This window comes from Micromesistius poutassou (assembly GCF_964030765.1).
Source record: "Micromesistius poutassou genome assembly, chromosome: 15".
NCBI classification, from domain to species: domain Eukaryota; kingdom Metazoa; phylum Chordata; class Actinopteri; order Gadiformes; family Gadidae; genus Micromesistius; species Micromesistius poutassou.
In genome coordinates, this window is record NC_140285.1 from 10,486,534 (window position 1) to 10,500,565 (window position 14,032).

A 14,032-nucleotide genomic window follows, 5' to 3' on the forward strand; every position below is an offset into this window, starting at 1 on the left:
GGTGTCAACCTTTCCGCAGGCGTATTACATGCTGCTCTCTTTCTCTTTCTTTCTCTCTCTCTCTTGTTTTCTCTCCCTCTCTCTCTCTCGCCCTTGTCTGGTCTTAGTGTGTGTGTATGTGTGCGTGCGTGCGGGTTTGATTGTCTGTGTTGTATGTGCTTGCGTGTGTGTGCCATATCAGTGCCTTTTCAGTTATCAATTTCCAAGGCAAAAATCTAATCCATTCAGTTTGACACAATTAGCTAGATTTGCTAAAGCTCCATTGTCAAATAGATCTATTAAATTAGTTTGCATGAGGACACCAATTGATCCCATGTGTCAACACAGCACATCTGGCTCTCTGGTCTTTATTGGAAATATGCTCTGTGTACTTGACTCCTTTTTCCTCCGTGGTCTCCTACTGCTTTAAAATATTACTATCAAAGTAATCAAACAACCTCCTTTAGATGTTATCAATGTCATTCCTGGTTGACATTTGATGCAGGTCTGCTGCTCAGACAGTAATGTGTCCGTTCTTAAGCGACAGATGACATGATAAATATTGCCTTGAAGCCCAGCGTGACGAAAGGAAATTACCTCAGGGCTGCGGTGGGATAATCTGGTCTGTTTAGGAAGGTTCCTAACTGACTGAAATGACCCGGAATAATAGTGGCAGCCATGATGAGAGCTGTTTGAATTCTCTCAATGCTAAGGAAAGGTGCTTTAATGCTTCCTTTCTTATCTCCTTTAGCACAGGGTACACTGGACCATCCTTTACCAAAGGAAAGAAGATAATGCTGTCCCAGAATTCCTTGCAACATTTAAAATGACGGACAATTCCATTCGCAGGAGACAGGATTGTGAGATTGAAAAACCATTATCAATGTGACGACAATTTATTTTCCCTTTTGTAACATTCCTTTTTTAAATTTAAATTCCAACAGGTATACTTTTTCAGCATATTGTCCAGGTTTATATAGCCTGCGTGAAACGGTTAGAACGCACAGGGCAAAGCATCTAAAATGCGCTTTTAGTAGTCCATCTGCGGAACGTTGTCGTTTTCCCACGGCAACCCAACGTTTATATCATCCACTGATGTAGCCTTGCTTCACTTAGCACTGCGGTTGTCTTTTCCTTAGTCCTTATGAATTCTGCTTCACATCTTTCCTTGACCTCATGAATTTTTCCACCGAGGTCAAGGAAAAGAGTTTAGGAAAGGACATAGGAAATATTCCTTTTGACTATGCGACACTGGTGTTCTCTCATTTGTGGTTTGAAAAGCGTGCTTGAGAGCTGCAGTCCTAGCAGGTCTGGGGCTGCTAACCCTGACCCTGGGGGGTGAAGCCTATACTAAAGCCAATGGTTAGTTTAGCAAACATATTGACCCTCAAAGGCATACAGTTATGATCCCAGCTAAGCCTCCAGAAAAGTGCTTCCAGGGACTTATGCAAGCACACAAATTGAGTTGATGTCTTATTCTCAACAGATAGCACATCCCTGGAGGAAACTCATATAAAACGTCATTCACCATCCCTTCATTTACATATTTATGAGAGGATCAGCGGTTAAAGACGGACAAAGCTGCACGTGAAATGACACCCTGAGTCATCCAGAGCTCAATTAATATGAGTGCAGTGTCATCACCACATAGCAAACATTGGCAGGACATAAAACTTGGCAACAAACCTGCTTCCTGTCATTGCCATCACAAATGTTTCATTACAAACTCATTGTTGGGACGCGTCACGTCAGGGCAAACACGTAGAGGATAGTGTTGCGGCTAGGCTGTTTGACACCCAGCAGAAAGGGTTTATGTTCAGAGATGTTCAAAGACCAATGTTCTACGTATATAAATAACAGTACTACATGTAGGCATTCCTCGAACATGACCCTTACCACTACCTGCTTATCTCGACTTTAAAATTCACTGTAGATAGGATGAATGCATGAATGAACTGCATGAATTTTCATAATGTTTGAAGTGTGTGTGTTATAATGATAACGGGTCAACATGCATGAACTGAATGCAGATATGTTGAAGGTGTTTCTCCTTACCATAGTTGGGGCAGCAGACTTTGAGCCAGCAGACGGAGGAGAGCACAGTGAGGTTGGTCAGACTGGACAGGCCGAACAACACCCCGCAGAACGCATAGACTGTGCACAGCGACGGGTTAAACAGCCACCTGGTCCGAGAGAGAGAGAGAGAGAGAGAGAGAGAGAGAGAGAGAGAGAGAGAGAGAGAGAGAGAGAGAGAGAGAGAGAGAGAGAGAGAGAGAGAGAGAGAGAGAGAGAGAGAGAGAGAGAGAGAAGAGAGTCTTTAAGCCTCCTCAAGAAGGAGGCCATTCGTCATGTGTCACTGGCTGACATTTTAATACCGGGCCACTGCTCTTGTGATCCACAGCAATAAAAAAACAAAGCCTGATAAATGGCATGATTCATTGGCTGCCTGCTGAAGAAACAGGAGGGGGGGTGTTTCCTGACCTTCCCGTCATACTCTGGTGCCCCCCGATCGGAACACCTCCAGCTGACATCTAGCTGTGGTGGTTAACAGGCTTCATAGGAGGTGTGACACTTGCTTATCAATCACACTTAGAGCGCCGCTGGGGCAATGAGGGAAGTGGTGAGGGATGACATTCAGACAGGAGGTAAGTGAGTGAAATAGCGGGAGTGAGGAGAAAGCGGGAGATAGCGATCGCCGGAAATTAACACTTTAATAGATATTCCCTAACGCAGAGAGTGAATTCCTGTTAATATTGGATTATTGATTCAAGGAAATTGTCAGAGCCCCAGAGTAAGAAATGGACTTTCACTTGAAACTCCATCCAATGCTGTGTTCAGTGTGGCCCTGTCCATCTCATCGCTCCTCACATTCCAACCATTATAACCATGTGTATAATAATAACAGGAGCCGAACCCCACAGCTCCGCCATCCTCCTCCATCAGCATCACGTCTAAGGAGCATTCCGTACGCTGTTTCGGTCGGCTGGGTAAGGCCGAACGGTCTGATGGCTCCACCCAAACCACGAAATCGACGGGCTTCAATTCTCGATGGCGAAACGTGTAACCCCGCCGTGAACATTCATAAACGACGACATCCTTCTCGGTACATTGATTGTTCTCAGCACACAAAGTAACACTTTGTGACACTCCCTTAGGGAGCACATGTAACGGCAAGTTAATGTGACGGCCCGGCGGGGGCGCCATGCAGTCTAGCCCCCGGGGCGAGGAGATGAGTCAAACGGTGTAATAACTCCATAAAGGTTGAAGTAATACTCCCCTGGCTCATTCTGTGTACATGTTACAGTCTATAGATCCGTCAGATGTAAACCCCTCAAACAATAACGACATGTAGTGACAGATGAAAAGAAAGAGAACGTGGAAGGCGAGTAGTAGGGGAGACAAGAGGTGAGGGATGGCGTAAAGGGGGAGCAAAAGAGGGCATGGGGTTGGAAAGGAGGGCGGTGTAGCGGGCAGGGCCGATGAGCCACTCACCTGTGAGCTAGCGCTGAAGGGATGGCCAGGGGGAAGAGGCTGATGGTCATGCTGAGGTCGCTGATGGCCAGGTTGACCACGAAGAACTCTGCGGGCTTCAGGGACGACTTCTTCCTGTAGGCCACGAAGAGCAGGATGCCATTCCCCATCAGAGACAGCACACCTGGTGGAGGAGGAGGACAAAGAGGAGGGGGAAGAGGAGGAGGAGGAAGAGGAGGAGGGGAATTAGAAGATGAGGTGTGCATTCATTGGTTGAATTGTCTGTATAATCATTCATTTCAGTTTAGGAAAAAAGCAATAAAGACTTACCAAAAATGGTGTAAATGGTGGCCATGAGAAAGTCGTTCTCTTTGGATATTCTTGACACAAGCAAATTTATTTCGGAAGCATTTCCCATCTAAGAACAATTGAGAATAGAGACAAAGAGTTAACAAAGAAACTTGATTTGTTAAAGTCCTTGTAACTACTTCTAACGACGCAATTTGAGCAAAGTTATTTTTGCTAACTATTTTCCAGTTTTATTTTTCCTTTCCTATATATGCTATATGGAAAACTTTTGGCAAATTAAAACTAAGATGTATCATAAAGCCCCTAAGGACCATACATGGCCCAATATAACAAAATCATTAGAGACATTTACATCACATTTACATTACATTAACATCACATTCACATAACAATTGCATTATATTTACATCACATTTACATTGAGGCATTTAGCAGACAATACAATAAGTACATTTGTCAGACGAAAAAGAAACAACAATATATCACTGTTGGTACAGTAAGGATGTTCATAGAACAAGTGCAAAGCACTTAAGATGCTATAGGATGCTAAGTACTATTTTTAAGTGCCAGGACGCGCAACATACAATAAGTGCGTACAGTAAGTGCAAGGAAGTACAAAAATTGAGGTGAAGGGGAGGTGGGTGGTAAGGACGGAGGTTATGCAGAGTCCTGGTGGATTCTGAACAAGTCCTGAGTCTCTTGCACATTTAATTAGGCATATCCACATGTTAATGATACCGAACAAACCACAAGCTACATTCCGGAAGTTTACTCAATGAATACCCCTGCTACTAAACTTCTGTTTGTCCTTATAACACCTCAGGGCAACCTTCCAGTGACCTCCTGACTATACTACCACACAATCACAGGTTTTATACTACATTTGTACATTCTGAGATGACAAAGAAAATAATAAAAGATTAGAAACATGACGATTGTGTTTACAGATGTCTACCCCAATGCAGAAATGGGGTTAAACACAAGGTTTGTTTTTTGGAAAATATATCCATGTTAACATGGATCCATATCCATATCCATATTAACCAATCAGCTTATCCTTATTAAGTTTGAACATGTCCCTATTAACACACAATGTTCTTCTAATTCAATATGCATGTAACCATAAACAATAAGCTTCTTCTTCGTCAGTATGCACATATCCATGTTAACCAATGAGCTTCCTCTACTTCAGTCTGCAGATTGTATTTGATCAAATTACACTCAAAGAGATCTATCTCCAGAAAGAACCAGGGCCTATATCCTATTTTATAAAACGGGTGGCTTAAATCAAGCGATTTGATTGGTTCCTAACTGTTGTATAAAAAGCAATAGCATAGTTCACTGAAGCCTAAAAATATGTTGATTGATGGAGAGGGTGGAAATGTTGTAAAGCAATAGGCACACGGTGAGTGAACTGCTCGATAGTAGGCTAAATTGCCGGCGAACAAAGCTACCGACTCTAGCCTTCTCTCTGAAGGACGCTACAGTGTGTTGCATAACAACCGCCGTACATTTTGCAGGCAGCCAGGAGGGACTATTTTTGTATTTGTTAAATAAATGCTTTTTTGACTTTCTTTTTATTTTTTTTATTTTGTGTGTCTATGACTTTCATTTCGCAATACTTGTAACCGTTTTAGAAAAGCAGGGGGTCGCCGTCCCGACACGAAGCAGAGGGACGAACAACGCCCCTTAACTGTGGTATAATGAGAACATTCCACAGCCTGCCGTGAGCTATTGCTTAATTAATCTTCATTGGGCCCCTGTTATAGTACAGGGATACTGCTGTGATAAACAGTGCAGTGCACAGCTATATACGGTATGTATTACCATTTGCATTTGCTTACTTGTTTAATATTCTCAGAACGTATACTTTGGACATGATTGTGCATGAACAAAGAGACTTGCTGGTACACGTGTCAGCACTTACTGGGCCTGCGTGTGGTCTGGAAAAGTGCCAAGTAAGCCCATCAAACCCGAGCACTGAGCTTCCCCTGTCCGGATGCGGAAAAGTACAATAGCAAACATAAATGTCCCTATAGAGGAAACTAAATGCTCTCACTGATGCACCAGCATTCCCATCTTCTGTGACTAATTTAGAAAATTCTTGACTTTATATCATATTTCAGAATGCTCCAATACAGGGACTTCATGTAAGCTTAATGTCCTTAGGATATTATCGTAAACCCACAGCAAACATTTCCATATGAACATGGTGTCATGTCCGACCCTCATACACACTGTCCCATATGATCGCCCTTATCCCCTCCACTCAATCTCAGTAAAGCTACGCAAAGTATCCTTTAACATATATATTGCACAAGAAGGTCAGAATAGCAGATAAGAAGACTAAGAAGACACTGAGACACACAGACACACACAAAGGTGTCAAAATGAAAATTACTGTCTTCTTTTATTGCTTCCTGGTTACCTGTCAGCTCTCCTGCATCTCTGCCTGACTGCCTGTCTGCCTGCCTGGCTTTCTGCCTGTCTTCTGGTTTCTGCCTGCCTTCTCAGCATCCTCCCCGCCTGCCCATAGTGTGTTAACACTTTGTTGCCTCCGTCCCGCTTCCCTACCAGCGAGGTCGGAGTCCCAGAGCTGTGGAGGGAGGAAGCGGCTGAGCGGAGAAGAAGAAGTGCTGAGGAGAAGAACTCCAAATGGGGGCGCTTCTTCTAGTAAATATTGTAGCCGATTCTGTTAGTAAAAATTGTTGCCTATGTTTATTGTAAATATTGTAGCCTATTTTTATTTTAAATGTTATCGTTTTTGCACAATCCTGTAGGCATTGCCACTGTCATTTCTCCCATAAAGACTCATTCACCAAAGAAATATGAATAATGATTTATTACAATGACATGATAGAAAAAGTCTTTGCATAAGAAGTCTTTGGCGTAAGCCCCGTCACGGATCCTGGTTGGCGTGTGGACTCAGCGTGTCCTACCAGGACTGGCAGGGGTGGAGCCTTCCCCAAAAGAGAGGAAATAACGTTTCCTGGGAATTAACGTTAAGAGTAAGTGATAACTTGGCATGTCCTGCCAGGACTGGCAGGGGCGGAGCCTACCCCAAAAGAAATGGGATGAGACGAAAGGAGACAATGAGATAATACGGCCCTAGAGGAGGGGCAAGGACCCGACCTAGAAGATAAACAGCACGCCCAATGCACGACACATAATTAGAAACAATCATATTACACATTACAGTTGAGTTTAAAAAACACCTGCATAATCAGTGAAGTTAGTACACTCACCGGGGTTGCTGCCAGCGAACCTTGAGTGTTTGGTAATAAACCACCGACGTGGTCTATGCGCTCACTGGGGTTGCTACGAGCGAACCTTGAGTGTTTAGTTGATGAGCCACCGACGTGGTCAATAATCGTGCATAAATGACAGTAATACCTATGGAATAGGTATGAAGCCGGATCTTACATAAGAATCCAGCAATTTACTCGTTGGCCAGGATGCCCAAGAAACCGATTGGGTGCTTGAACTCCTGCGCACAATGTTAGGAGACTGAGGAATAACGTCGTCGTCAGATTGAGAGAAATCAAACTCGAGTTGAGAATGCATTGACATCGTGAGCTGCCGAGGTAACGAGATGACTAGCGTCGAAAACGAAAATGCCTGAGCAGCAGAAAAGGTGTGTTAGACGGCTGTTTAAAAAGTAGGTGCAGGCAGGTGATTGGTGAAGCAATAGAGTCCTCCTGGTAGAACTTGCGCTAAAGCTTACATTTCCCTGTACATGTATGTGACCGGAGTGTATCAAAATAAAAGCATTCACACATGAGAGAGGTTGTCAGCCACGGACATTACCCGACCGGCAGTCTGCTGATACCGCCATGCATTTAAACCCCCCCCCCCCCCCCCCCCCCCCCCACACACACACACACACATGGATGACATGCATGAGAGAACATTGTGTTGAACACATGCAGAAAGTGTTTGCCGATTTATGGGGGTATTATGGAGAAGCCTATGACTGGGTGGGGGGGGGGGGGGGGGTTGATTGACCTTCCCCTCAAGCAAAGCCCTAGTTCCTCACGTCTCACTGTTACAAGCTCCATGAGAAAGAAGAGCACTTATCGAGAGAGAGATCCGTATTCCCTCACAGTAATGACGCCTTCAGCAGCCTACTTGTGCTCTTCAAGAATACATATATCTCCAGCACAGAATCATGAATAGATGTACACACACACACACACACACACACACACACACACACTATCAACAGACGCGGAATAACGCACAGGCTAGGGGCCCACGTCTGATTGGCCAGACTATTTTACATTTTTCTTAAAATAAAAGAAACGTGACCCCTATTGGCCCCGAAGCAGCTGATTGGGTAGGTCATGTGGCCAGTTCTCAAGTCAATTTCGTTACTACGTCATGGCTGCTGGACAGCATAGCGCCAAAATGTTGAAAAAGCGAAAAGCTCAAGTGTTTCTTGGTCAATATAGCACTCTGACTATTTATGACTTTGCCTGTAACCAACGCCAGTGGGGAGCGCTCTTTTTCAAAATTGCCGCTAGTTGAAGATAGACTGAGATGGGCCAAAACAGACTGAATCACCAGTCTCTGATCCATTGAAAGAGATATTCTGCGCATATTGGATTTTACCAGCCTCATTAAGGAGTTCTCTGTCAGAAAAACTTCTAAAGAGTAAGAATATGTATTTATGATTGTGCTGCTGTAGCATTATTGCTGCTATTATGTAGTGCTACTGTGTTTATTGTATTTGTATGGCTTTATTTTATTCAACATTTCACAGTGGTTCGATTTGTGTCTGGGTGTGTGTTTTTTAAGTAATTTTTTTTCATTGAAAGAGATATTCTGCGCAAATTGGATTTTACCAGCCTCATTAAGGAGTTCTCTGTCAGAAAAACTTCTAAAGAGTAAGAATATGTATTTATGATTGTGCTGCTGTAGCATTATTGCTGCTATTATGTAGTGCTACTGTGTTTATTGTATTTGTATGGCTTTATTTTATTCAAAATTTCACAGTGGTTCGATTTGTGTCTGGGTGTGTGTTTTTTAAGTCATTTTTTGGTTTAAATCCAGTTATTTTGCGTGATCAGAAAGGGGACCTTACACAAATAGTAGCCTAGGGGCCAATGATCACCTTAATCCGCCACTGACTATCACACTCTCTCATACACTCACACACACACACACACACACACACACACACACACACACACACACACACACACACACACACACACACACACACACACACACACACACACACACACACACACATACAAGCACATGCACATACACAGCAACATGAACATACACACACACAAACATATGCCACACACACCCACACGCGGCAAGCGTGGGAATTATGTTGTTATGTTAGTCTAGTCTAGTTTCATGCTCTGGGAACTAAACCTTGATTTGGGTTTGTAACAATGCGCAATACAGTTTTGAATAAACAATATTCTCCCAAACCACCATCCCCCCTTTGCTCTCTCTCTTGCTCTGTCTTATTTAGATTAAATAAACAGGACATGGTTGATTACGCCAGAGGTAACTAATACTCATGAATATGCAAATGCAACAGTCTCAGTCTTTTATTTGCACCTCCTTTAATTTGTGTCAGGCTGTCAGCTCTCCCTCTGGATCCTATTGAATATATAATTTGTATTTTCTCTCTATGTGTTTGCTCTCTTAATCTGTTTCAGTACACCACCATCAAAATGTTATTCCTCTTGTTTATTTATTCATGTCCCTATTCAGTGATTTACCACTGCTGACTATCCTACTGTTTTTTTGTCATGGTTGGCAATTTGTTCTCACAGCTACTTACATCACTAAGTTTTTTATTCTGCATGATCACACCATTCAAAAGAGTTCCGACAGTGACTGCATTACAAACACTGTTGATCTTCCATTTCGTTTGTCTGGTGTGACCATCAAAATGACTTCCAAGTGTCATTTGAGTTCAATCCCTATTGATCTCAGATCTAGCAGTCCCACTATGTCAGAGCAGAACCTCAGGGGGGAGAGGGCACAGAGCCTGGGCCCGAAACCCCAAACCGCATGCCTTGAAACTCAAATGTACAATATTAAAAATGCATAAAAATCAAAATCATTATCACAAAAGTAAATGAAGACACATTTAGACCCTGTCCCAATTCTCCCCCTCCCCCGAGATTTGAGCCCTAACCCTAGATTTTGCGCGTTCCCGCGAAAGGGTAGGGTGTCCCAATACACGTTCTTTAACGCTCGTTGCCTCAGAAGACACAATCAGTGTTTGTTCTTTTTAAAGATTTATTTTTGCATTTTTATGATTTATTATCGAGTGGAAGGTATGGGAGCTAGAGGGGAGGACATGCAGCAAATGACCACGGGCAGGATTCAAACCCGTGTCACTGCGTCCAGGACTGAGCCTATATGGTACGCGCTCTACCCGGTGAGCCACCGGCGTGGCCCCTCGCCATCACTGTTCTAACAGAGGGGGGCCTCTGTCCCACGTCATCTACTACCACGCAGTCCCTGATTGACCCGGCAACGTCCTCATCTCAGCAGGCTAGGATTATACCAATCACCAACAGAAGAATAGAGGCGGGCTCCTCAAACGTGGCGTGTTCACCATAGCGTTATAACACGGACGGTTGGCCAACTCTTGTTGCGGCTGCTTCTTGATTTATAGTTATCGTACTTTTATAGATTTTTCTATGTTAATTATGTTTGTCGCTTTGTGTGAGGCACTTATGGAATGTGAAACATGAATAATGGCAATTAATATGAAAAGGGATACATAGGATAACATTGTTAAGTAAGGACCTTCCCATTCCATATGCACAGTACGGTCTTGCCCCATAAATCTTTGCTCAGTGGCACTTCGTTGCTCCCAGTGAAAGCTTTTCCAGATGGATAGATGATCTACTTATACTATGAGTAGATCATAACGGCCATAACACACAAAACAATTCCTGTGTTTACATTTATCTCCCCATCTGCTCATGTGACATGCATGCAGCTTCCCCAGCCGGCAAATACAATTCTCCACGGCGGTTGTTAGGATTCCAGCACTGTGTGGAACACAAGCCCCATTTAGCCCACTCATTTACATATCCTAAGAGGTGATTTACGTTACTCACAGCCTGTTTGATCCGGAATGTGTTTCCTTATCAAGTGTGTTTGATCCCAAAAAAATAAGAATAAAAAAGAAAGAAAGAAAGAAATAGGACTGAAAACAGTAATTTAGGTATTTACAGCCCACACGTACCGCCAACAAAATATGGAAATCTGTTTATTATGTCAAATAAGGCCTATGTACCACCTTTTAGAAACGTTCCTCCATCAGGGTGGCCTGGCTGATTGTTTGACTTCAACCTTGAATTTATATTACCTTTTGAAATTTATTACATTTTCATATTCATTCTATTTATTCTACCATATTAATACACAGTGACTATCAGTATATGATTTTCAGTGATATCACAGTGATATCACACGATATCCAAGTAAATATCCAAGCTAGGGAACACAAAAGATGTGTGCTCCAACAGATTTTTTTCATTTCTTTCATGTTCAGTTGTTATGACTGAAGTGAAAAGCTCAAAATCTCATCTAAATTAGTGTGCCTTTTGTCAGGGTGGAAGGAAGAAATGAACATGAAAGAAATTAAACAGAAACAGAAATCTGTCCACGGTGAATACTCAATGATAGAATACCGGTAGACATATATCGATCATTTTTAACTCCAAGCCAAAGCATTGATTGAGTGGCGAACATTTATTGCTCACCGCTATTGCTCACCACAGAAATTGTTATTCATGGCATACAGATGTGATCTAATAGAAGAGAAACAATGCAAAAGGCAATGAATATAACATATTAATCATTATGTTCTTTTTTTTTCAACTTATGAATAATAAATGGCAGGAATGAAAGAAATAGCATGTTGTATATTTTGATTGACAATTTTCCATCCAGCCTCTACAATTTGCTTTTTCCCTGCTCAATTTGAATGCCCTGTATACACAGATACTTAATTTAAAATACAGAACTATAGAAAAGAAGGTTTTCCATTTCTTATAAAAGCTAAAGGAAAATACACACACACGCCGATCAGTAAAAAAACATGCACTCTTCATTGTTGAGGAAAATAACAGCTCTAGCCGCTTGTGTGTATCTGTGTGTGTGTCCTTGTGCAAACAATTGCCCAATGCCGCAAAATAGTAGTAGAAAACCCACTCGAGATGCAGTCAACCGTTCAAGACATACATCTTTAGTCATTCAACGTGTGTGTAATCACGTCAGCGTGTGTGTGCACATCTGTTTGTGTATGTGTGGGTGTGTGTAGTGTTTCTGCCAAAGTCCTTAGTCTGTCCTCTCAAACAGAAAAATATCATAAAGAAGAATGGTGGGTGTCACCGAATGGACACAAGAACCACTGCAGGCCGTTTGTCCTCTGTTTGATCCTTCTAAGTGGACCACGTTAAGCGCTCAGCCATCAGGCCCGTTTTTCCACTCCGGTAGAGACAGCTCTGCCACAGACTGCAGGGAAACCTTAAAATCGTAGATTGCACGTTGGTCTGGGGAAGCTGCTGTCATTTTCTTCAGCACAAAGGCGTGATCAACGCTGTATGTAATTGGCCGCTTGCCGTCGCTTCCCTGTCGTCGTTGTGTTAAACCAGCCAATTGCGCGCCAGGGGGAAAAGCCAGCTTGGTGATTGGCTCCCACAAAAAAACGTATCGAGACTAGACAGAAATGTATTGCTCTTCTCCAGACCCTTCTGCAGGGCGAACTCAAATCACCAGCAGAATGGGCGGGGCGACCCAGTCTAGGGAAACCTGTCAATGGCAACGACCGTGCGCTCTTCAGTGCTGAGCGAGGAATAAAATCAATGTTGGTTTTGACATGCGTGTCAATTGCAATCATAAACTTTAAGCAAGCATTACCGCACCTTTTTAGACTGCAAATGCACCCACACGTAGGCATATTGACCATGTGACACATGGTCAATGGGCTCAGCTGAGCTCGCTCCCTGAGATATCAACTACAGCCCTGACAGAGGCCAGACAAGGCCTATAGCTTTCAGTCTAGCAGCCCTGCCAGAGGCCAGACAAGGCCTAGTCAACTAGCGGCCCGTGGGCAGAATACGGCCCTTCTTATTTTTTTTCTGGCCCGCAAGAGGTTGCCTGCAAACCAAAAAAAGAAAAATGCTAATTATTATTTTTTGGTTTGCATTCGTTTTATTTATCATATTACAGTGTAATATGATAAATAAAACAAATTAATTATATCTGTCATGCACATGCCTATAAGGCTCTGTCTGCACCTGTTATTGGCTCAGTCAAGCTCACCTTGCATTTTATGCTGGCGGGCCACAGAGAAAGTCACTTTAGCCAGGCTAACAACATGCTTCAAGATGTCTCTCTCCAAGCCAAAAAAACATATGATTGATTGTGAAAATCACCAATTCAAAAGCGAATGGACCGACAGATATTTATTAACAATTTTTTTTATAATGATACGATTAAAAGTGAAGAAGAAAGGAATGCGTCTGACAAGTTTATTCTATGTAGTAGTACTATATCTATTAAGTTAACACAACTTTAAGTACGATTTATTTGTAGTGATTCATTGACATAGTTTTACTGTGGCCCCTGAACCCCCAGTGGTTTTCCGTTTTGGCCCACTTGTTAAGGGGGTTGAATAGCCCTGGCCCATATAGGTTCCACTCCAACAGCCCTGACACACATGCCACCGCCTAATGCATTTTAACTAATGAACATGAAAATCGCACATGATTGCGCATGTGTGCAAGCACACGCCTTTTCTCCGTGTTCATTAACTAGCTATTTGAACTTTGAGATCATATTTTTCAGCTTCAGAAGTAGTGAGTTGAGTATATTCAGTTCGGAGCTCTTTATAAAGATCTGGCATTGGTGAAGAACAGTATTTTCTTTTGACAGGTGATTTTATGCTGTTTAATAAATGCTGCATGATGAATGATTTGTCACCCGAGGTAAGCGTTTTATGTTTCCCAAGTAATACGTTCAGAACTATGTGGAGTGTTATTTATGTTGAGGAGTCTTTCTGGTATTTTTTTATTTTTTTATTTATTGCATTACAGAAGGACAAAGCCGACAGGTGTGTTTGAACGGTACACTGTCTGGGAATGTGATATCAATCCAGACTGGACAATGATCCAAAGTTTAAGGAGGATATAAGAGAATTATCCCCCAAAAATGATATATCCTGTGGGAAGTGTACTTGGGGAAAAAAGGAAACTGATTTAGTTGAGGGATTTTTTCTCAG

The 14,032-nt window shown here is 42.6% G+C and overlaps 1 protein-coding gene across 1 annotated transcript in view; it reads right to left on the reverse strand.

The window, feature by feature from the left end:
• The window catches only part of opn7b (opsin 7, group member b), a gene marked incomplete at both ends in the record, with an annotated part of 8,661 nt that extends 4,793 nt beyond the window's left edge, over nt 1–3,868 (reverse strand). Inside the window, 3 exons of the mRNA XM_084480385.1 lie at nt 2,035–2,162; nt 3,472–3,634; nt 3,781–3,868. Of these exons, the coding sequence (XP_084336511.1) occupies nt 2,035–2,162; nt 3,472–3,634; nt 3,781–3,868 (379 nt within the window). The remainder of the gene's footprint in view (nt 1–2,034; nt 2,163–3,471; nt 3,635–3,780) is intronic.
• Between the last annotated feature and the right edge of the window lie 10,164 nt (nt 3,869–14,032).